This window comes from Apteryx rowi, unplaced genomic scaffold (genome assembly GCF_003343035.1).
Source record: "Apteryx rowi isolate R43461 unplaced genomic scaffold, aptRow1 scaffold_49, whole genome shotgun sequence".
NCBI lineage: Eukaryota > Metazoa > Chordata > Aves > Apterygiformes > Apterygidae > Apteryx > Apteryx rowi.
The window spans coordinates 958,413-985,236 of NW_020450749.1; the positions used below are offsets into that span (position 1 = coordinate 958,413).

The following is a 26,824-nucleotide window of genomic DNA, read 5'->3' on the forward strand; positions in this document are numbered from 1 at the left end:
CATCTGAATATGGATGCGGGATGCTTACGTAAAAGGCTTGCTTTGTCTAGAGCTGAAGATCTGCATAAATAGGTCTGTCTTTGCACACACTGCTGTTCCAGAGGCATTAGCGCAGCACACTGGCTCTGCGTTTTGCCTTGCAGAGACTGACCTTTTCCATCAGGACACCAACAAGAAACAGGCCCTAAGCGCTCTGGATGTCAGCAAGGAAGGGGGTCTACTCACTTGCCTGGCAGCTTTACACTGTCTGCTCCCTTCCTTACAGGTGAAGTCTCAGGAGAAAGCCTTAGATGATTTTGTACAAGGTTTTATTCTGCAAACAAAGCATACTGACATACAAAACAGGGTATTAATTTCTGAATGAATGAGCAACAATTTGTTTTTGACATTCATCCATGTACTATCTACAATGAATTATTATTCACTCTTTGTACTACAGCAGCATCTAGAGGTCCTGACCAGCTGCAAAGCTCTCAAGACAAAAGTCTTAACTCCCCAAAGTTTTCAGGCTATACAGGCAAGGCAAAAAGAGGGGAGAAAGTGCAGTTCTCCCCCTTTCAAAAGATGAAGAACAGCTGCATTTATGAAACCTCAAAACAGGACCGGGAAAGGATAAGGAAATAAAATTTAAGGACTCCTTTACTTCCTCATCACCGCAAATAATTCTTTACATTTCCAAAAGCATTTTCATTTTATTGATCTGAAAAAGTGAACAACATTTCATACAACCAAGTCGCATTTATTTGTTACATAATTTGTTGGGTTCCTCTGAACTGCACTGCAGCAACAGCATACACAATCAAAACACGCTCAATACAGTAGCTCTTAGGTTCAAGGGGACATGTACTAGCTGTCAAAGCAAGGAACAAAATTATTTAGAGGCCAAAATTACTGAGACAGGATAACATGTTTATTCAGTACATGGATTCTGGAGGGAAAGGAAGGTAAAAGCCTCAACAAAGACAACAGCCAGAAAAGTATGCAAAATTGTTCACTGCATGTATCAGAGAGACTGCAGTATCTGGAAAGTAGCAGTGAGGAGAGTCAATAAACAGCAACCTCRTCAGGTAAGAAAAAGTGCAAGAGGTAACAGCCTGGAACAACATATTACCATGCACAGTCACAACCAACACAGGGATTAAAAAAAAAACACAATAGAAGGCTTAAATTCTGCACTTTTTGCAGAGGACCCATTTTGTTATTGTTTTCATGTTTCTTTCAATGTCTTTAACGCAGTTATAATCAGCTTCATAGTCAGCTTGAGTTTCTTTTCCATTCAACAGAAAAGAAAATGCATCTGAAAATAAGGCCACGAGCTATGACTATTGTAAAACTAAGGGGAAAAAATATCCTCACAGAGCATATTACTACCATAATTCCTCCTCCTCATGACTGAACTGATACACCATTAGAAAGTTTTCTTGTCCTACTTTCTAAGAGTCCTTCTAGCATTTTGTAAGGCTCCTTCCCTGGCAAGCTTGCTTTAAAAGTTAAACCACTATTTAGCAACAGTGGGTCTCACTAAAAGGTGCATTTAGCACACAGTAGTATTCCCTATATTTAGAGCTCTGAATACATCAAATACCACAGCAAATTTAACTATCGTGGGTGGTAAACATCCAGTTTAATGGCATCCACTGTATTTGTGTGAAAAACAGTTTTATAATTAGCTTCCAAAATTCTGCTTAGTATAAGCAGTTAGTAATATCTGAAGGTTACTTACACTTTTCCATTTCTCCCACCAAAACACATGTTAGGCCTACATCCCCTCTGCCAAGCACTCACCTGGAGCAAGTATTGTGGGCATGCTCTGAACAGTAACTCAACTGGGCTGAGAAACAGATGTGAGAACTAGCCTGAAATTACCAGGACCATTGTGAGCTGCATTAAGGCTGGAGAACTGGTAGAAACTTTCCTTTTAGACTGGGAGGTCTTCCTTTACAAAGGCAGCTAGAACCACAGGAGCTATGTTGGATCCAACTGTCCTCAACAGCTACAGCTGACTTATGCCCTTTGACAAGAAGTTTTCTATCGTTTCCAAAAACTCTTAAAGGTTTTTCTTCCCAAAGCAGTAGCTTCAAAAACTTTAGGTCTGGTTTGCAACTTAATGATAATTGTGGTGGATCTGCATCCCTGAAAACTTGTAATAAACTGATGCCTGGTACAGAAAATAATTCTTTACAACTGCTGCTCCTTTCACAATTTAATCAAGATATAGTTAGTTTCAGAAGGGCCTCACTTTATCCTTTTGCCAGCTAAGTTATACCTCCTTCATTCTTTTAAATCCTGATCTTCTGTTTAAAATATGTGTATGCACATATTTATGTTCACTGACACTTCTCTGTGATGCAAATGGGATTTTCAGAGATGCTGGGAGCTCACTACTCCGGTAGAAGTTGGCAGGTGCAACACATATTCATCATGACATAAAGATAGAAAAATAAAAGAGCAAAAGTAGCCCTGGGTGTTCACCTCCTCACACTAGTTCCTCAGACAGAATTTAGAGTCTAATGATCAGTGATAAGGCAGTCACCTCCAAAAACATCTCAGAAGAACAAGGAAAAGTCATTCCTTCTTCACTGGTATTGCATCAGAGCAAAATGTTTGTCATTCTAGCTGTGAGTACAATTCCTGTGAAAAGAACCCATGAAATAATTAAAAAATATATATGTTGTGTGTGTATGTATGTGCATATATATGTGTGTATATATATATTCAGTTTGTCTTTATGTAAATGGCTTTTTGAGCATCATTCCTTTTAGCTTTGGAACAAACTTCTTCTGCATCTTCAGACTATTGTGTCGATTATAGGTAATCCTCTCACAGCCCTCCTGCGCCACCCTTTGCAAAGACGTCCCCATCCGTGAGGCCGTGGTTCCCGGTGTGGCAAGTCTAAGGCGGAGTTTGACAGAAAGCCATGGAGTGCCCTGCCCCACACCCAACTATCATCTGCTCTGCGTAACCAAGAGCTTCGACCGTCTTTGGGACATGGACGTTGGCTTCTGTGCCGTCACCACACATCCCATGTTCGTTCCATCCCCAGGAGAAGCAGCAGCCACCTGAAAGAGAGGATGCAAAAGTCTGAATAGAGACAAGAGGGACACAGCAGTTGGGGTTAATTTTGGGTAGATGTGTTCAGTCATTTTTTAACTGGGGTCTAAGAAATTCTGCTAAGATGGGGAAAAATGTGCTGGTTCCCTCGAAAGCTTTAATGAAAGAGAATCAGTTACAATAAATCTCCTCCATCTTGTTACATATTGTTAATAAAGTAAGAGAGAGATTAAAATAATGAAGAAACTTGAAAATCACTTAGTAAAAACACTGTTCATTATTTATACAATGCCCACAGAAATCTCTCAGCATTTTAAAGACTTTCCCCGAAACGATCTAGGATCCCTCTCTTTCAAGTTCCCTTTAGTAAGCAAAACTAACTATCATGCACCAAGCCCAGTGACTTTAACCAATTCACACAGCACAATCTGTAGGACTGGGGAACATAGAGTCGCAGAGCAGCACAACTACATTTCATTCTTGCTTTCAAGTTCACATCTCACCTTTTTTCTTTAAATACAAATAGCTGACAACTTGCCTTACTCTTATTCACTATACTTCTCCTACTTGCTTTGACATTATTTCACCGCTTTCATTATTCATGTTTTCCCTCATTATTATTTTTGTAACATCTACTCTTTTATATCCCAAATCATGATCCACATATTATTACCCCATCGTACTCCTTCTCAAAGCACAATATGTAAATTTTGTTCTATAAATGGCTGGCACACAGAGAAAATGCATACAAAAAAATCTCTCTTACTCTGAACAACAAGAGATACTTCTTCCCCCTTTTCTTTTCTTTATTTGATTGTCACAGACTGTGGCTGTGAATTTCTGTAAAGAAAAAGAAACCCATCTGCAATATAATCATGTTTCTGATGCCATTGGTATTTTTGAGTAGCAGTAGGTATTAACAGCATGAAGCACCATTCTGAAGCCCAAATAATGAGAAGAAAAAAGCCAAAATTCAAAAAATCCAATCCCAATCATAACTCTAAAATCATGTTATTTCTCAAAATTTGGAAACAGATTATTCCAAAGTTAGCAGGACCATCCTTCTCTCATGTGACCAAAGTATGTTTCATTCTCATCTGTTTTCTTTACATATTACTATATTGAACTTTTCTTCTGTAATTAAGTGTAAACATTACTAAAATCAGATGTAATTAAACAAACTTCATGAAAATTAGTCTTCTTAAAACCTTTATGGAAATGAAGAACAACGAAATACCACTAGAAGGTCACAGTGAGCTAGATGCATCTGTTAAGAGAGCAGTTCTGCCATCCTTATCCTCTTCCAAGGCACCAGAGTTTCTCAGGGCTGTGTATATGCAATATTAACAGCCCAAGCTCTAGCGCAAGTGCACATACTTACGCTGCAGAAAAAATAACAAAACTCTTAGTAAATCTGCAATATATAACATTTAAACATAATATTTAAAGAGCACCCTTCAGAACAAATAAGAGGTTCATGGAAATTTTTCTGTAAGGTTCTGGGTACAACTATTAATGTAAATGTTAACAACCAGGAAAAAGACATTGCAAAGCAAAAGATATCATTAGAGAACAACTACTCGGGGAAAATGCAAAGACAAAAACCCCACCTGCACCTAAAAAGGCATTCTTTTGCACAGCTGTTAATATGCAGGACCCGCAGGGCGAGCAAACTTCCAAATCAAATGAAAAGGGACTATAACATGCTCTTACATTAATGAGATGACTATGGTAAGCTTTTGGTTACTAGACCATTAGCAATTAGTACAACAACTAAATGCAGCAGGCTAATTTGTTTGTATGGGGACTTGCTACTTCATCTGACCGAAGTGGCTTGTTTTTTTTTTTTAATCCCATCCCATCAGAACAAGAGGGAGGAAATCAGCAAGTTTTTGGTCACCTTGAATTAAACTGCTAAATGGAGTATTAATGGTATAATAAATATTTAAAGAAACAGAACGGTAGGATTAGCCTCTCAGACTGATAACATACCTAGTTGAGCAACTTGTGAGAAAAGATCACAGAAAAATTTACAAGCTGGGAAAACCACAGACAAGAACATCTCTCAAAGTAAGAATCACTGAGTCTTTTACAGCCTTTATTTGTCCCAGCATGTAGAAGGGCCAACAGACAGATCTTTGTATGTCACTCCAGTGAGCTCTAAGTTTCCTGAAATGGGCTGAGATGAAATCTGGCCAAAATAAATATATATATATAATAATAATAATAAAAAAACCCACTATGGTTTGTGAATGGTCTTATRCAAAGGGCCACGCACACAGTTGGAGAGCCAGGCAGAAAGTGAAGGAAGGAAGGGCAGCTGAGAGATACGAAACGACAGGCCACAATACCGATCTCAGCCAGGTTAAGTCAGATGTCAGAAAAGCTAAAAGGGAGAGAATCACTGTGGCGAAAATGAAAGGCATGCAATGCCACATCTGCCTGAAGAACATTTTGAGAAAGGTTTGTACAAAGAAAAGACCAGATCCCAGATGTGTTCCAGAGAAAATAGTATTTGCAGAAAAACCATAGGGCTCCTTTTTTGTACCATCGTATTAAAGAAATTTGCAGGATGGCTGGGCAAAATGACTGCGGGGACACTGGTCAGGAGGGGGACAAGCAGATATATGAACATAAGTCCCATGAGACGATGAAGTACCTATAAAGAAAGGACACAGAAGGAAAGGAAAGGCCTTCACTAAGGTGAATTAATGGCTAGTCTCTGGACAAAGGAAGCCTTTTCATTCTGACCCCTCCCTCCCTTTTTTTTTTTTTTTTTTGCTTGTTTTCTTTTTGATTGTTCCTATTCAGGGTTTATTGCTGGTAAAAGCCTTAATACAGCCCCAACAACCCTACCTGCTTTCAGGAGAAAATTCAATTTTTATGTCTGTGCCAGACCTTCCTAGGATGAAAGGCCATTAGAATGATGTGTATTAATACAGCTACAAATTGCTTCTAATTGAATTTAAAACAAGCATTGCAGCATGCTGTGAAATCTAATGATTTGTGTATGTGGTAGGGTAGAGAAGGAAGGAGAAGTTGTTCTGTGTCATTGGGTTAAATGAAGCAACCTTTTTACAAAGGCATAACATATTGCATTCACCTTTTCCCTTTTAAAGCATAAATACCCAAATAAAACTACAGAATTAGCATGGCAACCCAGTAAAAACCCAAGGGAACTTCACTTGGCACAGTAATTTCAGTCTAGAGTAAGATTATCCAGGCTTTTTCCCAAACTCCCCCACTCCCAAAATTAAATATACAAAACAAAAACATCCCTGATGCCGAGTTCCATTAGCTTGTGTTTGAAACCTAACAAGCCTCATATGAAAAAAACCCTTTTGCGAATCTGCCTGCGTTGGCCACACAAAGCAAGAAAGGGCTGCCGCCTTCCTTCTGCCAGCAGCAATTACCTAGGCTTTTCTCGAGGTGCGCTCAAATGACAACTGAAATCCACAGGTTGATGAAGCTGGAAAAAAGTACTTCTCTTTAAAGCTGTATCATAGCGCTCCCGAGGGCGGAACGCAGGGGAAACCGGAGGCTTCAGAGCCATTCCTCATTGCCGAGCACTTGCTATTCAGATGAGACAAATTAATATGAGCAACTAAGATGCTTTGGGTGGTCAAAACCAAGTCTGTCTCACTCCCCTGACTCTAGGAGGAGACCAGATGATTTTTAGATAGCTGAAGGTAGGTAGGATAAATCACATCCTTACAATCAATCTCAAGGTAGAGCAAACAAAACTCACTAACACAAGGAAGCTTCAAACATCACTGCAGCCTGGTTTCAGGCTAGAAACAGTTTGCTTCTAAGCCATCACACCCTGGGGGCTTCACACTGAAATCTTAAAAAGCTTGTCCCTTTTCCGTTTCTCTCCTCCCACTCTTTCAACCACACATACAAAACCAGAGGTTTGCTTTAAAGACAATCCAAGTTTATTGAAGCCAAACTGTTCAGCAGATAGCTTTGCATTTTAAGGATCTGTTGAAACATTTTGGCACAGCTCTGTTTTGCAGGGTCTGTGCTCTTAGCAATGCTCTCAGATACCTCAGATAATATTCTTTTAACCTTAAATTAGCTCTACTGTACAGATGGTTATGCATAAAGTTACAGCATGCAAAAGATCAGCAACTTAGAGCAAGTCAAATGACTTAAAACGGAATGAGGATAGAACGAAGAACAGAATTAAGGCATCTCAAAGATCCCTGTTTGACTGTTTGGAAGCACTTAAAACTTCACAAGGAACAATGCAGTATTGCATAGAAGGAGATTTAGACCACATCTCTTCTAAGTTGTAGTAAAACACAACTAAATAGGTTCTCCTACATTTTCAGGACAGTTGGCTTTCCAGGGTATCACATAAAACAAAAGGAAAGAAATATCCCTCCAATATTTTTGCTGGCAACTATTCTGTCATTAGTGGAAAAGATTCATGTTATTAGAACGTAAGACAGCGAATATCAATTCTTTCTGCAAAAGAGCATGGAAACATGTATTAATAGCTAACGGGGAGGTCTCAACATTCTGTAAGGTCTTATTAAAGGCAATGTTTGGTAAATGGAACATAAGGCATGATCTCAAAACATTATATACAATCTCTAGAAGTAGAAAGCAACTAAAAGACTTGCATAATACTAACTTCATTATGGAGCTATGTTTACACCCACATTTTCAAGGAACAAGTTGTCTTGCACTCTAGGCAGCCCTTCCAATTGCTGCTGAAGCAGCTCAGGCCCATCAACTCCAGAAACCTGGATCTGACTTTTCAGGGAATATAACAGTCTCTGAACTGGATAAAAAGCACAGGCATTGCAGTACTAACACACAAAATACAGATAAGGAAAACCACACGTTTTTGGATATTAAATACAAAGCCACGGTGCTAAAGATAAGCTGGTTTCAAAGTTAGCCTGCAGGCATAGCCTGTCCTTACTCCATCTTTATGTGATTAGCAACTCTCCCCATACAAGGGACCTGGAGCACTAATTTCCATCCCCCCAGCAGTGGCTTTACCCAAGTGAAAACCGGCTGACTTCAGTTCACAGGCCTGTGCTTTGTCCCGATCCCAGAGGAGAAGTGCCAATAGCTTTCAAACAGCTCCCCATAACAGAGGCATGGAGTCCGCAGAGCGTGGACTTCAACTTGGTCCTCTAACCTAAAACCTTACATGAATTGTTTTTTCACAGCAGAAGCAACGTCTTGTTGATACGACCTTCTCCCTATTTATACTTATGTAATACAGCAGAACCGACAACCTGGATCAGGGCCTCTAGGCCCACTGTCAGAAATACATAATTAATAGCTACCCTAAGAGAAAACCAACTAGAGTGTACACAATGACCAGCATGGCCTATGAACTGGTATCTGGAGTACTGGAAAGTGAAGCAAGAAGGCTTCAAATCTACTTTCAAACTCATTTCCTTTGCAAAAGCCTAATTTCTAATTTCCCCTTCAATATCAGTATCTATCCCATGACTGCCAAACAGAAGCAAGAGCAGTACAGGGTACAGCTAATCTTTTCTATCCTTATTGTAGCATACAAATAGCTGAGCATTACAAAAGGGGAAGTAGAAAGAAGCCTTATGTTTATGGTAACAATTTCCCAGAGAACAACAAAGAGCAGCACACCACACCTGGCACGGCCTGCAAACTAAATTTGGGGATGGAGCCCAATGTACAGCAATGGAGACAGAGAAAGAAACTAACACCTGTTTGGGCGTTACTTTAGGCAAATAGGGAAAGTTACAGTAAGACTAACACTTACCAAAAAGGCATTCTGTACTCTCATACAAGGCACTAGTTTTTAAGCATCAGGCAAATTGAGCCCATTCACTAGGGGTAGTAATGTCTTTGCTAACATACAGTAACAATGGAAATTTTGTACCATTCTCACAGGGCACTTCAAGGCAGCAGCTGACTGGGTCACCGCACAAATCACCATGCATCTATTTCAAAGAATCATTCCGCATTACATCAAACAAGCCAGGCTTTAGGTTATTATTCAGGCTAGTTTCCGAGGAATTTTATTTTCCTTCTCAGTTGCACATTGCCATTTTGGAAACTGTCAAAAACATGAAGTTCACAAAACGATGTTCCAAGATTCAAAAACAACACACTTGCAACTACAGATTCCTTGGACTGCTGCACCCTTACGGCTTCTGCGGTGAAACCAAAGTCCTGGAGGAGCGAGATGTTTGCTCTGCTTTGCGTAGGTAGCAAGGAGAGAACACCTGCTCCAGGGATTACCCGTTTCATTTTGCTGTTTTCAAAAGCAAACACAAATTGCACTCTCTATGAGTAAAGCTCATGGGTGCCGCACAGGGCTCTCCTTTCAGTATGACTCAAACATTTCAACTCCTTCCCAACAGGAAAATACCTCTAACTCAACACAGAACAAACCTGAGCTCATGATTTTGTGCAAGAGAGAACGTATGGTACAGTCCTGACAGCACGTGAGGGTTATATCATACATGAAGCAACTGCACTGCAGAGAGGGTTAAGTATGAAAAAGGCTTGTTTTTTGCACCTGCAAAAGACAAGAAATGTTTAAATTTTGCTCTCTGAAGTACAGGACAAAAACACCTGACAGGAATTAGCTATTAAGAGAGATTTGTCTTAGGGCTTTCAGTGTGACACTACTGTATGCTCCATCAGAACATCGGGCATGGCAGAAAGTGACTTTCATTCACCCATCTCTCATCCCTGCCTCTCAAAATGACATGGATTCAATGTGTCAGTGCTTTCCTCTGTGTGACCAGGGCTAGACCATCACGATCTCGTCACAGAGATGGAGATAGAGCCTGCAGTCTCAGGGCCATTTCTGTAGGATATGAAACACAACATACAGAAAATACTTTTTACTAAGTGCTTAGGAGGAGGTTGTCCATGGGAAATAAAATAGCCAAAGCACATCTACAAGGGGTCTGAGTCATTGAAGTGTCTTTCCATATTCTCATGGTCATTTGCACCCATGTATTAGGTATGAAGTACCACCATGTCAGGTTTATAGACACTTAAAACTGATGTAAATGATTATACAAAGAAAAGGAGAGGAGAGGCATGATTCATTATGACCCGAAACATTACTGCCAAGGCCTAGAACTGAAGGCCATCTTCAGCACACATGCAGGAAAGGCACCAGATGATAAAAGGCTCAGTGATGAACGCAGATCAAGAATCTGGCAAACTCCTAAAACTGCACCACAGCTACCTGCGGCTTTCAGCCAGCACCATGCAAAGGGCAGAGCAGGCCAGGGTACAAGTGGCAAGAGGAGCAGCAGCAAACGAGAGCCTAGTGGCATCTCTCAGCAGTCCTCTTCTCAAGGAGGAAGAGGAAGAAAAGATTATTTTGGAAATACTTTGGCAACTAGCAGGTTTTATAAAGCGACTGTATCGTACATTGGTCTATTTATACGGACGCAGTTTTAAAGGTGAGCATGCAATCCAGGCTATATATGACTGTCAGCGCTTGGCAGCTTATAAAAAAACACTCATGATACAACAAAAGATAAAAAAAATATTCCATGTGGTCACATTTGCCTACAATTTCTTCTTATTTGAAGGCTATTCTCTTCCCCGAAGGACTGTTGCACTGAACAAAAGTGTGTTCTCTGCTTTATTCTGGTTTTGAAGATGTCCTTTTCTGGAGGAGAACATATAGTTCAGCATAACTCAGAGCTGAGAAGTGAAATGTGCAAGCTTTCCATAGGGAAAACTCCTGTAAAAGAGTTTTGGGTTTAAATGGGCTTTAGTTTGGATCGTCTCCCCTTCCTTTTCTATTATCAGTTGCAATGCTGCATTTTGGTCAAGCTTTGAGACATGTGATATGATTGCATGTGAATGTTGAGCGAAGCCTAAAAAATCTGCTTGTTGATATTAAGCAAACGAGGATGTTTCCCATGCCTAACAAAGCAGTCTCGGGTGAACTCCAGGGGTCACTAGCTAAAGAGCTGGAAATGCAAAGAGAGAAGCAGAGGAAACAAGTGCTCCCTGAGTTTCTCAGTGCTGCCCTTACCGCCCCCACCAGCAGACTTGCTCATAGCTATGCCGCTGTCGACTCAGAGCACAAAGAGCTGCGACTCGGCAGTGAGGTCATTAGGGAGCCTCGCTCCACCAAAATTTCAAGTTGCGATGTTAGCATAAGGCAAAGGATGAGATTACGGTTCCTGTGCAAGTCACAGCGCAGTTTTAACAGTGACTGCGCAATAGTAGCTGCATACCACTGACAGCTTTAAACTAGCTAGCTTGATACAAACCACAGCACAGCTGTGGTAAAAAAGTTCAGGATGAACTTACTCCAATTTTGGGCAAGATTTGCTGATTAAATTTCCTCTGCGCTGCAGCCGTTGTACTTGTGTTAGCCTACTTGTATCTGGTCCAGGTGCGCCTACACCATACTGTACTGTAGCGCAAGTACATGTCTCTAATAAACTCCTCTGGGTCACGCGCCTTGTCTGCCTCAGTTTCTGTGCCTTAAAATAAAGATCCTTGCACTTGCCACTGTGGTGGGGGCTAAACAGGATAATTCAGGATCTACTCAGGTAGAACTTTCTGGTCATTTGAGCACCTAGAGAAAGAGCAAAAAGTAAATGACAAGCTTCCCACATTAACACTGCTGCCTCCTAAAACCAGCACTGCCCTCTGTAACAGGTAACGCTGTTCTGTGAACTAACAGCATTTCTCTCAAAGGAGAAGAAAATAGGGAGTTAGTTGACGGAGCCGTGACAAAAGATGAAAGCATGTAAAAAAACTCCACAATTCAGACTTCAAACACAGATCTGAAAGAGCTTTACTTCAAGCATGTGCAAGACAAGCAAGTCCAGTTTGTTCAAAGGGGCAGATGAAACAGTGCTTTTACCCAAGACTGGCTCTACAGGGCTTTGCTCGTGTTAATGTGCAATTGCAAATGAAACTGTAGGTAACTTCTGAAGAAAAACACTTGTCAAAAAAATCAAACAAACAAAAAAACCCCACACAGTAATACCACCACAGCCTGCACAGTCTCAATCTCGTCTACACAGCTCAGCCATTTTTCTGATTGCAGGGAGCGTTTTCAGGGTCTACTGCAGGGAAGAACCCAAATGTTTTGGTCTCTTCCCATTTCTCACGGGTTACAAAAAGATTGGAGACTTTAGCCATATCATTCAGTCAAGCAGATTATGCAAAATAATGAACCAGATAAGGTTTGCCAGAGCAGACGAGCAAACTCCTCCTTTTCCCAGACAACCAATTGCCAGGTAGACCAGGAATTTAGGAATATATATATATATATTTTTTAGCTTTACTTTTGAAGTGTTATATCATATTTTAGTAAGTGTTCTTGAAAAAGTAGGCAGATGGTCAACACTAGATATAAAAGTAGTGGTGGGAGAATAAGCTATGTCAGATACAATTAAAAAAAAATAAGCATCATTCCATAAAAACTAAAAATGTTCAGGAAGAAAAATCAAAGCAGACAGTTTCAAAACGAAAGACCCAGAAGGCAGGATTGGATCTGTTTTTCCCTAACATCAGTTCAAAAATCACATATGACTTGAGTGAAGTGTAGAGGAATTGCCTGTTGATATTAAGCAAAGGAAGAGTTTGCCATTGATATCTGGTACAAGCATAAAATAACACCAATTTTGACACACTTATTTTTCTGGTGCAGAACAGAGATTTATCTTTTTATATTCTGTATGGGTAAGTTTTACTGTATTCCCATTTACTTTTATCCACTAAACTATTTAATTTCAATCCTGTAATTCCTGTTGTGAAAAGGTTGCTGAGTTTCAATACTGAGCTGGCAAAAGAGCATTTCAAGCAACACATAGGGCAGAAGAGAGCCTTGGCCTGAAGTGGAGTGGAGTAGGTCTGAGTGTGTAAACACACCTTTTCCGACTCCCAGGCTATTGGGCAGCAAGCAACTTGCAAGGACTCGAGCGGCAGCGAGGCTTCTCTCTCTGCAGCTCTCCTCAGGGCACTGCCTTCAGTCTCCTCTGCAGGTCAGAAGTCCTCAGGCTTCTCCTTCCCACCACTCCTGCCTGGCCTTCCCCAGAGGTGAGGGAGACAGGGGAAGAAACACCAGCAGAACTGGGATGCCATGTACAGGTGGTCACTCGGGCACTATTTGAGTTGATATGATTAACAAAAGGGAGCAACATCTCCTCTATGGCATTGGGAATATCTCAGTAGTTTGGCTCCATCAGTGTAAATTGCTCCTAAATTCTGAATTTCTGTGCATTTCTGAATGCACTGAGTCAGTCTTTGAAAGAAGGAAAGCACAAAAAAGTGTCATGAGATAGAAACCTCCTACAGTTAATACTAGAGAGAGGTTCTCTGAAAAGTTTCTGCTGCAGATTTTTCTGGACTCAGGCATAAGTGCCATAGTGAAACAGCATTCGTGCATCAGGTGCAGGGGCTTGAGATCAGAAAGCAAAATCTGTCTTTGGCACAGTGACAGGAAGGACAGATGATGGGCAGAGGGATTCAGAGACTCAGTGCCAGCTCCAGAAGGTCAGAGGAGCAGAAAGGAGAAGGCAAGCTGGGTCCCTGAGACGCCGCTTGGCACTGCCCCATCTGATCCTCTGCATAACCTCAGGGAGGAGAGGAAACGAGCTGGAACAGACAGGAGTATCTGGCACCCTTTTGGAAGGAGTATTTCAGCCAGAGATTTGCAATACCAAAATATTATTTAGAATAAAACGTTAACTCCTTCTACTAAGAGAACATTTGATCAAACTAATGATTCAAGAGCTTGGTTCTCCTTTCTTTGGAGGAAGCAGAGACACTGGAAATACAGAGTCTCCTCCACGTGTTGGCCCTTCTGTTCTTCCCCATGTCCATACAGAAAGGCAGGTTCTTCCTTCTTGTGTTAGAGTTAGCACAAGGCTAATAAGAGAGCAGGACCAGCTACAGATAGCAAACTAGGCAGAAGAAATTAGTTAAAATTTCAGCTTACATTCAGCACTATGACAAATATTTATCATTACTCACAAAGAAATAGTAAGAGAATGAAAGGCTTTTAAGTTAGTTAATATTACAGAGAAAATAGTGTAAAAGGCTAACATCAAATCAGCCAAAACTTCTGGTGAAACAGCAAGCTTCAGCTTGCAATAAGAAAAGCTATATATGATATACATGCATGTGCCCAGGGCTATAAATATAAACGAATCAATGAATGCTATACCAACTAGTTCTGACTAACCTGCAGTTTGAATTAGACAGAAGCTGAATTTACTCTTTAAACTGTTGGAAAACAGAACAACCAAATATGAAGATAATGAAGTTGGACAATGTTGGATGTCTCATTAAGTAACTTTAAAGGTGTTTTTCTCTTGACTCTGCAGAGTCAGAGGTCTTGTGATAACTTAAAACTTCCTGAATACCAGTAACAAAAACATTTTTTGTGCAGTAGAGCCAAGAGATCTGTACTCTTCAAGATCGCTTACTAACAGATCTGTCTCTATTCATGGGGGAAACAAAATGCCACTTCTCTTGCCTTCGCAGGCTTCTTAAATCTACACAGGGATATGAAAAACAAAATACGATTTTTCAAGTGTCCAAGTGACTTAGTAGAATAGGTCTTAACAAAAGTGTCTCAAGTTCCCAAGTCATTTAAACACTAATGACACTCCAAATGTGTCCTTTTTCTTTTTTTTGGTGAATATCTGCATTTTAGAGCTCTCCAAATAAATTTGATACAAAAAGGTATCAAAACAAAAGACCACAAACTCAACTGGAAAAACAGTGCAAACAGGAGAATTAACTAAGCCAAGGCATTCTAGGACGACCATAGCTACCCATTGTCTTTATCAATTTACTGTAAAAAAAGAGTAAAAAAGTTAAGACACAACTTGTAATACTGTACTTAATATTTGTGTCATCTCTGGATTCATACCCCAAATACTTGTACATACACACACATGTATTATACAGAATATACATATATAATTACAGATATAGCATAGGTAAATAGAGGAGGCATACCTAGCACCTATGCAGGTACATGAGTGCAGCAGCCAGCAACTTGGCTGTTGCCAGGGAGAGTTAAGCTCAAATTATAAAAAACTGCTTTCAGGAGTCAAGTGAGATAACCAAGTTTGAAATGGAGATTGAAGGACATGCTGCCCATTTGCCACTGCTTCGTTACCCACTTGTCTCTCACCCCACCACTCTGGCTACCTGCTGCAGAACGCTCTGCTTGACAGACTCGAGGCTTCTGGACCTTGTATTAGTAGCAAGACATAACACAATGATTTATTTTTCTGCACACATCTCTCTGCAAATGATTGCTATTGATTCGGAGTATCTAAGTTTCTGAAAGTGGGATTCAACCTGCCTAGCTCCAAAACAACTATAGTGCATAATACATGCGCGCACGTGTACACGCAAATCCTTCACCTAGGAAGGTAAGTCATGGCGCACTCAAGAGAGAAATGGGCACTTTGAGAGTGGGATTCATCTCATCTATGGCAAATAACCTGAAGTCAGAAAAATCATTATAACACACTTTTACCCATCTCTCCATTGCCTATAGATATATGACTAGCTCAGGCATAACTGAAGTTAGAGCAGACAAATCTTATCCTAACTACCCAACCTGAGGTGCTTTACAAACTTCCGTTTTCTGAAGACACCAAGACTCCCAAAATCCAACTGTTTTACATGCAAGTTCCCAGAACGATCTTTCAAAACACCACATATACAGTCAAATAAAAACACTGTCCAATTAACCGCACCTTCTAGTACAACAACAAGTGCTATGTTAGGTGTCACTTCGCTAAACACCAGGCTTTAGAGTTCTACTGCATCTTTGGTATCTATGTGGTTCAAATATACACAATTGGAAAGGAAAAGGAGGAAAGGCTTGGTTCAAAATGCAGTAAGTTGTGTGCAATTAAATTTAAAGAAGACTCTATAATTTTATTCAACTGCCTGATGGATTGAGTTTGTTCCTGATTTGTGCATAAGCATGCCTATTAATACAGAGAAAAAGCATTACACTTCAATAGTTTCTTAGGAAACAGGAATGATTTTTTTTTTAAGCCTAAGTAGTAGTTCTTCCCTGTTTAGAACTGCCTTTAACTCACTGTGTTGAACAATGGTTCCATTAATCTCATCAGACCTGATTTTCAACACCTTTTCTCCTTGCCAGTGTGTCCTGCTGAAAGGGCTGATTGAGCTAAGCACTTACCTTCCAACAGGAAAGGCGACCTTTTCACAACTTTCACAGGAGATCCCTCTAATTAAGTACCCCACAGTTCCCACACCACTTAAATTTTTTTTTAAGGGTTTTGAGGTTTGTTTTGTTTAACGTTTTTGAAAACTTCCAATGCTCTTGCTCTCTGCAGCTGGACACTTTTGCTACCAAGAAATTTTTGGAGACTCCAGAGAACAATTAGATGACAGTGGCTTTGTATTTGTTTCCAAGCATAATTCTACTTTTGAGGCTTTCATTTGACTACCACAACACTGACCACAACTTTTCAGCCAAGCTGCAAGAATAAGTCAAGTCCAGCCTCATGTCAGCAAGCAGTGGCTAAACCCAGGTCCCAGGAGGGTGTAAAAATGAGTTAGCTGACAGTGTTATGATGTAGCCAGTCCTCCTTCAGGCTGACTGCAAAGATAGGTTCAAAGCTGCTTCTCCAAATGGTAATCAAAGGTCTTAACAGGATTTAATTTTGTAGTGAGGGCAAGCCTTAATGGAAATGGCACAGAGACCAATTGCTTCTCCTTAAAATGAGCAAAGCAGCCATGAGAAAAGGGTTTGCTGGTACTTGAGCGCAAAAACTTGACTCAGCTAATTCCTTCATTTTCAGTTATCATTTTCCTTTTCTACAGCTTTGCTCCTCTTTGCACCGTGACTCTAAATCCTCTAGTTACAGAGGGCGAATCACCCCTCAGAAAGTGCAAACATAATCCTCCTTCCTGCGCTCCAGCACAATTGTGCTCAGTCCTTCACCTCCGGAGGAACAGCACAAACCAGCACAACAGGGAGCAGAAGCAGGGAATGGGAACCGAGCGCTGCCCGCGCCGCTGGCCAAGGCAAAGCTGTGCAGATCCCGGGCCGCTCACCTCCTCTGCCCTTGCTGCACTTCCCCACCCAGGCTCCGCTACTCCAGCTATTAATACTGGCATCTCTTTAGGCCTGGGAACGTCTCGCACTGCCTCCTGTACAACAGAGTCTGATCTCACCTTGAGCCCTTGGACATTACTCTAATGAAAACAAACAATAAAACAACCCAAAACATTTCTGTTTCATTTAACCATCCATGGGACAAGATTCATGTGGCTCTACAAGTCTGGAACTTAAGGAGACAAATGAATAAAAACCCTGCAGTGAAGGCAGTACTGGGTCCTGGAAGCTTGGCTCATCTGCATATTTAGAAGGTACTTGAAAAATGAACATTCACAGTTAAAGATGAGACATCATGCACTTACTTAGCTGTCCTTTCTCACCTGGTGACTGACATGAAATAAACCCGTCCTACTTTATTCAGTCAAAAAACCCTCACAGGAAGGAAGCACAAAGGTAAAGATGCCTTTCGTAGGGCTGCTTTACAGAGTGATTCCATCAGAAAATGCTCGTCCATGCTTTCATCTCCCCATCTATAAAACACGGCTGTTTATCCGTCCCAGGGAAGATTTAAAGTCTATGGTTTGCAACAGTAACTCACGTTAAACCCTTAGATGAATGGCCACACAGGAAAGAGAAAAGAAAATACCACCTTAGTAAAAGCAGCACTCAGTTAAGCAAGCTCAGTACAGAAAGCCACATTAAAAACCATTTTAGGATTCCTGAGCACGTACCAGCTCTATCAAGAGCAAGCAGTAGCAAAGAGCCAAGGGTGTTTGCGGCGGCAGTGGTGCTACATGGCCCTGAGGATGGGGCTGAGCGCCACGGCGCCCTGCGAGTGCCACCTTCCTGCCTCCCCCAGGCACGGTTTAGCAGGCTCCACTGGGCAGCCCAGTGCCTCTCTTCCTGGAGCTGAGAGATGCTGCAAACAGATACTCTCTTTAGTTCACTTTGGTGCTTATTTCTTATCTTCAGTTTCTGCAGCCAGCACCTTTTTTTCCCCACGAATTTCCTGTGGGCCCTTTCCTTTCTCCCCCTGTCATTCTGCAGTCCGCTGCAGGAAGACGGGGAGGACAATCTGCAAGGAGATCAGAGCGACCTAGGATCTGCTCTGTACCCGCACGCCGGTATTGCCTGCCGATGCCGTCCTGCCAGCGAGGCGCTGTGCAGAATTGCAGGTGGTTTACTCGCCGCAGGAGGCCGAGAGCTGCACCGGGTAACTATAGCAACAGCTCCCGAGAAAGCTCTCCGTTTTTATTGACAGTCCCCGACATGCCTCACGCACCCTCCTGGAGAAATTTATACAAATGGAGGAGCAGAAAATTAAACATTCTGAAGGCCAGAGGAAAATATTGTGGAGATATGCCTCTTTACGCACTGCTTAAATACTTCCCCCGTGGTAATTTGCTTCTCTTACAGTATAGCGGTAACATTAAAATAGCATTTTAAAATTCACAGTTTAAACAGTAATTTAAGCCTCCACAATGCCAAAACAGAAGATATGCATGCAATCAGCTCGGATGACACTAACACATTGCCGTATTTGACAGAGACTCAGCACTTGGAAACTGAAACTACACTAATGGAGAGAAAAAAATAAGGTGCACATTTCTTCATATAAAGTAATAAACATCTGCACAGTGATATACTGAATTATTCATCTCTTGGGGACAAGACAAAGACGTGCCTAAAAGATATTCACTTCATCCGAGTTACGTCTATAACTGGAGTTTCCTCTGTCCGCAGCGGTTGAGACCTATGCAAAAACACCACTGCGATTCTCTGTCCCAGCCGCAGGTATCTACGACCTGACTGACAAGTCTGGCATTCCAAATCCAGTAAAACACAGCGTTGAGCTAGCAGTAAAATCTGAATATGCCGCAGTTTGAGATGGCCTTAAGTATGCTGGAAAACTACCAAATTGCTTGTGTTGAGCTTGAAAACACTGCTAAATGCGCTTCCAAGGCCAAGATCCAGAATATTGGAAAACTGGTCCTTGCTGACGGTCACCGTTTACAGCCTTACCCTTTACTACATTACTACAGTTCTCTCCCACATCTCTACAAACAATATAAACTAAAAGCACTTACAAAGATTTGAACTACAGTCACCAGACTGAGAACTAGTGCTGCTAAAATCTTGACCTTCCTGATGAGGTGGGCTAAGGCAGGCACAGGAACAGGCAGTTTTGCAGTTGATGAATCAGCCCAAAACACACCACCGTGGCTGTCAATGATTTCCCATTTTCAGCAGGGCTGCCATGCTTTGTGTTTCTAAAAAAGCACAGCAACCCCAGCTGCTTTTTTTATTCTCATGATCATCCAAAACAGTAATATTTCTTAGCAGGGTTTAGGGAGAGCTACTGAACTGTTAATATAGCTCTTCTGAATCTACTACCCTTGCAGTGCATGCTGCAAGCGAGGCTGCCGTGGAAGGAGGAAAACGCTGCATTGCTATGGCAACAGCAAGGCAAATGTTTGGGTTGCTCATCCCTGAAGAGCTGCCCCACCACTATCTTTAAAGCCTGCTAATAAAATTTTAATCGATGATTAGAATAAAGCGAATTTCCACCTCCTGTTTGACACCCGCATTTTGGTTTGGACTCTGTCAAGCTCTGTTAGTGCTCTCTACATCCAGCCATGCCCTGCAGCATCAAGAATGAATTTATGCACAAACAAAAACTGTCACCACGCACTAATCTAATTCGGCTACTTAATATGATTATTCCACCCAGCAATAGATATCAGCTTCCCAACTGAAAAATCTTGTGCATGTAGGAATGTGCTTTTTAGTTTAATTGATGCATTGTCCCTCAACAAAAAAACAAAAACAAAACAAAAACCAACCAAATCCACTCTTCAGTCGTTATCAGCTTAAGGCCAGCAGCCCTGGACATGCCTCTTTAGGGTGTGACAGCTACCCCAGTGATGGAGTCACCAGCCACCAACTCCTCTAAACATCTGCTATTTCCATTTACCTACAGACAGATCTTCCAAAATCCTAAGGCTTTGGAAATAAAAATGCATTTCCAGGCAGCAAAAGAGAAAACAGGACAACTTATTTGCTGGTAAAACTCCACATGTTCCATCATTATAATAGCAGAGAATTTGGCCCCAAATGTGCAGCCATTCATTATGTGAACAGTTAACCATGTCAGCACATCTATTTGTTATTCTACTGGGAAATTAGTAAGCAAGACTTTAACCCTATTTACTAATCTATTAATAAACTTATTCTTTATAAATAACTAATAACATGGAGAATATCTCGTATGCTATTAAATGGTTAAAAAGTTCTGTATTCTGGATGACAAAACTGCAAAACAAAGCTGAAAGACAAGAAATCCATACTGTGAACAAGAGATACATAATGCATTTGCTGTGTAGTCATACATCATAAATGATTCTTTTTTAAATTTCAATTAGTTTCCATTAATGTATACAATATTTCTCTCTGCTTCAGTATTCCTGGCAGAAGGACTTCAGTGGCTTATTGTAGCAGGAAGAAAGCAAACTCCCATACCAATCCCCCATGAATCTTTACTGCACTCAGAAATCTTGATCCCGAACATTAGAAACACAGATATCAGAAGAGAGAGGAGTGACAACAAGAACAATGTTTCCTTTACAAGGCCATGCACTTCACTGGTTTCAGCTCCAGAGATTTGGGGTACAGCTGATTTCCCACACTTCTCTCCCAGTGTATGCCAGCATGTTCAAGAACATGGTGACCTCCCTGTCTGCTGGTATATCCGAGCTTGAAATTGTCTTGACGCTGAGCTTCTGGTCAACTGCACAAGACATTCAAGGTGCTTGCGATCTTTAAATTAAACTTGAAATGCACTGATTTCCTCAAAGAGGAATGATATTCCCGTTTCCTTTTCCTAGCTTTGTAAGTGATACAAACATGTAATAACCGCAGGCACAGCCCTCCTCCAAATCAGGATCCCACTGTGCAGACATTGTACATACACAGTAAGAGAAGCAGCTTGCAACTGAATCCAAAGATAGCCAAGGAGATGCGGATATTTCCACTTTTTAAGAGAGCATTAAAATACTTGGGAAATCCAAAACCTTTTAGGACCAACATTTCCAAAGATAAGTAACTGCACTCTGCCTACCTAGGGAATGCTCAGCACATTCAGAAATCAGTTTTGAAGTTCTATTTTGTTTTATACCGGAACATACAGTATCAGATGAACACTGATTTAGGATGATTTATAAGTGTTATTTAACTGGGGCTTATAAAAATGTGTTCCATCAAAATTCTTTGGAAGAAACATTTGGTTCTTGATGGAATATTTTCATCCAAAAACTTAAAGGAACTAAAACTGTTTTGATTTTTTCATCCTAAATAGTGCTATTTTTGATATGTCACTAAAAAGTCAGCGTTTTCTAAAAGAGGACAAAAATGACAAAAAAGGCAAAAAAAAATCTTGATTTTTGAAAGGCTACAGTATTTTCCAATTGCTTCCATTTTCAGTGCATGTTTCTTCCCTCAAGGTACCCATCACTGTGATATTTAAAAGAATTTATTTGCTCACAGCTAAACAGATGATATTTACTCACATTACAAAACTCCTGTCATACAACACTGGCATTATTTATCCACCTTCTCTTAGGAGACATCTTGTACTGGGGACAACCGGCCAGGACAGCCACGAGCCGTCTGGAAAGGCTCACACACAGCACACATGTTGCTCCTTCTTCAACCATGCAAAAAACCTGAAAGCTATCATTACCCAGTTTTATCAGCAGGGGAAAATGCAACCAAATCTTCATGCATTTTGCTAAATAAGTACAAATAATTTACCCCTTTGGCCATTTAAAACGGATTCTCGGTGTTACAGTCCCCCTTGGCTCAGAGGTTAATAGGACAGCATTTCACTTCCCTAGTTTTGGAGGACGTGGCTGTTCCCTAGACATCTGCACTGACTCCCAAACTATTTCCAAATGTCCTTTCATCCAGGCATCTCTCTCCTCAGTGTCAGTCACAGTTATGAATCATAAAATAGATGTTTCAGATGCAACAGAGCTAGCTCTAGCTTTCACCAGAAAATTTGGGAGACAAACAGCTCATTTCTTATGGAAAACAGCCAATGACATAGGGACATTTGGAGCACAGTGCCTCCTCAGGAAGGCTTCCTTTGAGTCATAATACTTCAGCTACTTCCTACTGCTTTTCCTGCCTAAAAAACCAGCCGGTGGCTTCACTGTTCTCCTTTTCTCAGTGTCTATATTTTAAATCCAAGCTTTTGTTCAGAACTTTCATGGTTCCCAGCCGGGAACATCCTCAGGACACAGAATAATTTAGGCTGGAGCTCTGGAGATCACCTGCTCCAACCCCCTCCTCTGCCCAAGTGCTTACTACTATCCCTTTGCCTTCACATTACCACACTGCCTCCCACCAGGATACACTTTGCACCAAGCACTGGATACAGAGGCAAACTCCAGGGTAAAGCTGATGAGCTGAAGCAGCTTACTGTTTGCTGGTCTCAACCAAATTTCCCATTATTCCAAACTTAGGATCTTGCTTTCCTTCCTCTAGCACCTCTCAGCAACCAGAAATCCTCTTTCTTTGCTGAGAGCCCCAGTGTGACTTTGCAAAAAAAAAAAAACAAAAACAAAAACAAAAACAAACAAACCAAAACAACAACAACAAAAAACCCCATCCTATGCACTAGCCAGTTCCCAGACTATTATTTCCCAACACTGCTGGGTTTTCAGGGAGGTTTTAAGCACATACGAAGCTAATTTCTGCAGATAGAGTAAAATGTACTGCATGAACCAGGCAGATTAGCTTTCTCATTGGACACTGAAGGGTTGCTATGATTCAGACATTATGCTTTAATATTTAAATTCCCACAAGCTAGAGATATACTGATATAAGAACAAACGTCAGAAGGTTAATGTATTCCAAGATCCATCTCGGAAGAAGGTAGACGACCCACGTTGAAATCAGCTTCTGTTTCTGTCTATTGGAATTTGACAGATCTCAGCCACTTGAGTAAGACAAAATTGCCAAAGAGGAATCCAACTGCACAGTGCAGCTTTTCAAATGATCGTGAAGAGACACTGCACTGTCATTTCCTTTGCCCTTGGTGGAAAGTGTAAGAAACAGCAAATTCCTTCATTTATATACATTCGGCATCCTCAGCCAAGTATTGGGATTACTTGTGTCATTTTTACTTTCAAAGTTTTGTTTTTATACCCATATACATCTATTTACTGCTAGAATTTTGCAATAGTGCCATACCACCTAGTTTCACTGAGTGACTTATTCTGCTGTGTTATTCTGCCTTCCCCGATGCTGGCACAGAAGTTGGCAGACCTGGCACCCTGCGAGATTTGGCAAGTGGGCAGGAAATGAACAAAACAGAGGCTAAAGGGTCAAACTAGGCAGAAAAATACAATAAAAATCTGGTATATGCAATGAAAGAAAGCCTAGACTCTACTATAGCTCAGGGCAGAAGAACTGGGAGGCCTCAAGGTGCTTGGCTTTTGGTTTGTTGGGTTTTTTGGTTTTGGTTTTTTTTTTTCCTCCTCTCCTTTCTTTCATAAGGCAACAAACCTTCATGATGACCCTGGCCCTAGGAATTGCATTAGCTACAGCCTGAACAGTGCTACGCCCGGGAAAAATGAGATCTACAGTGTCAGCCACTTACACGTGTTCTCACGTAGTCACCATCTGCTTGGTAATCCCAGAAGTCGGCAGCTCATACTGCGAAAAGCACTGTCACATTAAACACCCTGCTGACACAGAGACCAAGGGCTGACAGACCAAGCCTGCTAGGTGCCGAGTCAGCAGGTTACAGCCTCAACATGTTATCAGCAAAAAAAATAAATTAAAAATTAAATCGTCCTTAAATTGCCCTTCCCCTGCTTCTCCCAATTGACAATGAAACTGCTGCTACTCACGTTGGCCCCATTCAGCGGGCAGAAAGATGCCATCCTGCTTGCTGACGTGGCAATGTTTTTCCTCAAGCAGCGCTCATCTATACTGGCAGTTTCAAAGGGTAGCACCAAACCCGCTCCGAAGGCTCTCCCGCCATCCTTGCAGAGCAGGCCGGCACCCTAGCTGCCAAACACACCGACTGCAGAAAAATCAGTTGCTGTCCCCAGCAGCCACTCGCCAGCCCATGCTGTGCCTGAGGCTCATCCTCTAACACAATGAACCAGTGTTCACTGTAGTGCAACGAGCCATTTCCCTGTTATGCAACAGTTTAGTGAATTTATATCCATTTTTACAAACTTGCAAGTCCCCAAATGTCTTATTACCACACGTACATGCGTTTGCAAGAGCAAGTTTATGTGGAGAGAAGGAAAACATGGGGAAACCAAAGCTACACTCCCTGTCAAAATAAGCCATTTGACCTTCAATGCTGTGATTAATTGCTAAGTCAGCCAAAAGGGACTTGGAAACCACTTTAAATGGCAGGATGGATCTTCTCTAGGACCCTCATGGAGGACTAAACCAAGCACCAAGTGCTCTGCTGTGTGGGAGGATGCAGTTTGCTCTCTCCTGCACAATTGCCCATTGTACCAGCGTGTGGGAAAGCTCCAGCTTTAGTACCCCCGGCCACCCCGAAGCATTTAAACAACACAGGGGGCCCTGTACGACCACGCTGCTCCAGCTGTGATCCCCTCTGACCCTGAGAGAAAAGCATTCTCCAGCAACCTACCCGCCAGCACATGGCCACATACTTGTGCGGTCACAGCAAAGGACCTGGGGCTGCACACGACAAATGCTGTAACAAAAAATTTCTGTCATCTCAAACAGGAAAGGAACAAGCTCAAAAGACACACACACCCTACTCACTCCTCCATATGCACAGACACATAAGTATGTATAAATATTTATAGCTTTAAATAAAATTATGGATTTATCAAATCATAATTCCTTGGTGTAGCATCTTACCTTACAAGAAGCTAGAAAATCTTCACATCTGCATATCTGCGACACTTTAGGCTTTTACTTGGAAATCTTATCATGACAATTTGTTTTCCAGGAACAAGAGGGCCTGACAACCTTCAGCCTCATGCTCGGGCTCATCTTGCCAGCAGAGACGATGTAGCATTTGCATTGCGTAATTCCCTTCAGCAGACAAGCACATTTCTGTTTTTACAGAAATACACCAATTATTTTTACGCTACATATACACACACCTTTTTTTCTAATGTTAGTTCTGGAGCACTTAAATCTGCTCATAAATGTAGAATGAAAGTTTTCCTAGGCATACAATTCCTCTTTCAGCAGCTCCTATTTGCCAGCTGAACTGAGAGGCCTTCCTCTTCCCCCCTCCCTTTCCAGCCTTGCAAAAAGCCCTGTGTGGCAGACTCCGCTCTTTGGGGGTTCACTGAGGATGAAGGTTTCAGTGATGAGAACTTTGATCCCCCTGCCCCAAAAAGTAGCCCATCAACTCACAGAAGTGTTGGCATGGTGACATAAGCAGATAATCCTGGAAAAGCCTCAAAGATTTTTCTGCCAAGTTTTACATTTTGCTCACTGAGCTCTCAGTTCCTAAGCAGACCACTTCAGCAGACAGCTCTTGCAGCCTGAATTTACTGTGACCTACAGGTCATACCAGAACAGTACTAATATAATTTCTCTTGTGGTAGTGTCAAAAGGACTCCTGCCAGGAGTACTAGACACTGTCCTGCCCTGCGTTCCTAAGGCCCATCGGCAGAGCATAACTGAATAATGACAGAAAAAGAGTTGATCATTAGGAAATCAGCATCCATTTTCAAATTGATAGAGCTAGAAAACCGCTGCACTTCAGACTGACACAGAGGCTGGTTTGGTAGGGTGCCCAGACCCAGCTGAGCCCATCAGGACAGGGTTGAGCTGTGTCTCTCCAGAGAACTGCTGGGTGCCACAAGGCATCCTTCAGGGCCTTGCACGCTGGGTCTACCCTCCAGGCATTGCTGCTGTTCTTCTAACTTGCCTTGCTAAGCTAAATCCTAGCCTTGATCTCAAAACTGCTTTTGTGGCTACACAGAGGGAACAAGGAAACATAATCTGAGATGGCCAAATCCAAAACAGGTAAGGCAACCCAAGCAGATGCAGACAAATATAGGCACTGAAGGATCGGGGCAGCCACAGCAGCTTCCCAATTAGACCTCCTTGGCTGGAGACAGACACACACAGCACTGACAACGAGTAAAGGGAAGTTTAACAACATAACATCGGCTAAGAGAAGCAGCAGGAGACTGCGCAGGCTTTCTTCACACTGCAGGAGATCAGAGATAATTCAGAAGCAGAGACAGATTCAATTTAATATAGAAAATCAAAGGGAAGCCAAGAGAAAAATTGGGGTCAATCCTGTATGCACATGGCATTCTCACTGATGAACAAGTAGACCACAAGAGCTTTACACTTCAGAGGTCTCCAGAAATGAGCAGCAACCAGAAGCTCAGCAGATGGCCTTGAAGAAATGGCCTGTTCACTTTGGAGCCCCAGTGGGAGCTGAACTCTTTCAAAATAACTGGAACAGTTCCTAACCATCAAGCAACATCCAGTAAAAGAGGTGAATTTGCTTTCACAGCATTTGCTCTGTTTGTTCCAAGTTTTCCCTGCTCATTTGTGTCATCAATTAAAATAACATTCTCTTTTCCTAACTGGTCTTGCAGACAGCAGCAGCAGTGGAGAAGAGTACAAACAAAAGCATTCGGTAATTCAGCCCCAGAAATGCATCTGAGGCTGCAGCTGCAGAGCTCT

General features: G+C 41.6%; 1 protein-coding gene across 10 annotated transcripts in view; it reads right to left on the bottom strand.

Moving 5' to 3' along the window:
* Positions 1-291: 291 nt before the first annotated feature.
* The window catches only part of SERGEF (secretion regulating guanine nucleotide exchange factor), a 159,818-nt gene continuing 133,285 nt past the window's right edge, over positions 292-26,824 (bottom strand). For 2 of the 10 annotated variants that reach the window (XM_026078923.1, XM_026078921.1), the window contains one exon: positions 292-3,059. In XM_026078923.1, the coding sequence (XP_025934708.1) occupies positions 2,946-3,059 (114 nt within the window). In that variant the 3' untranslated portion in view covers positions 292-2,945. Of the gene's footprint in view, positions 3,060-3,817; positions 3,892-25,024; positions 25,223-26,824 lie in introns of those variants that run through there. The other 8 variants (XR_003255681.1, XR_003255674.1, XR_003255675.1 and 5 more) reach the window with 8 other exon arrangements.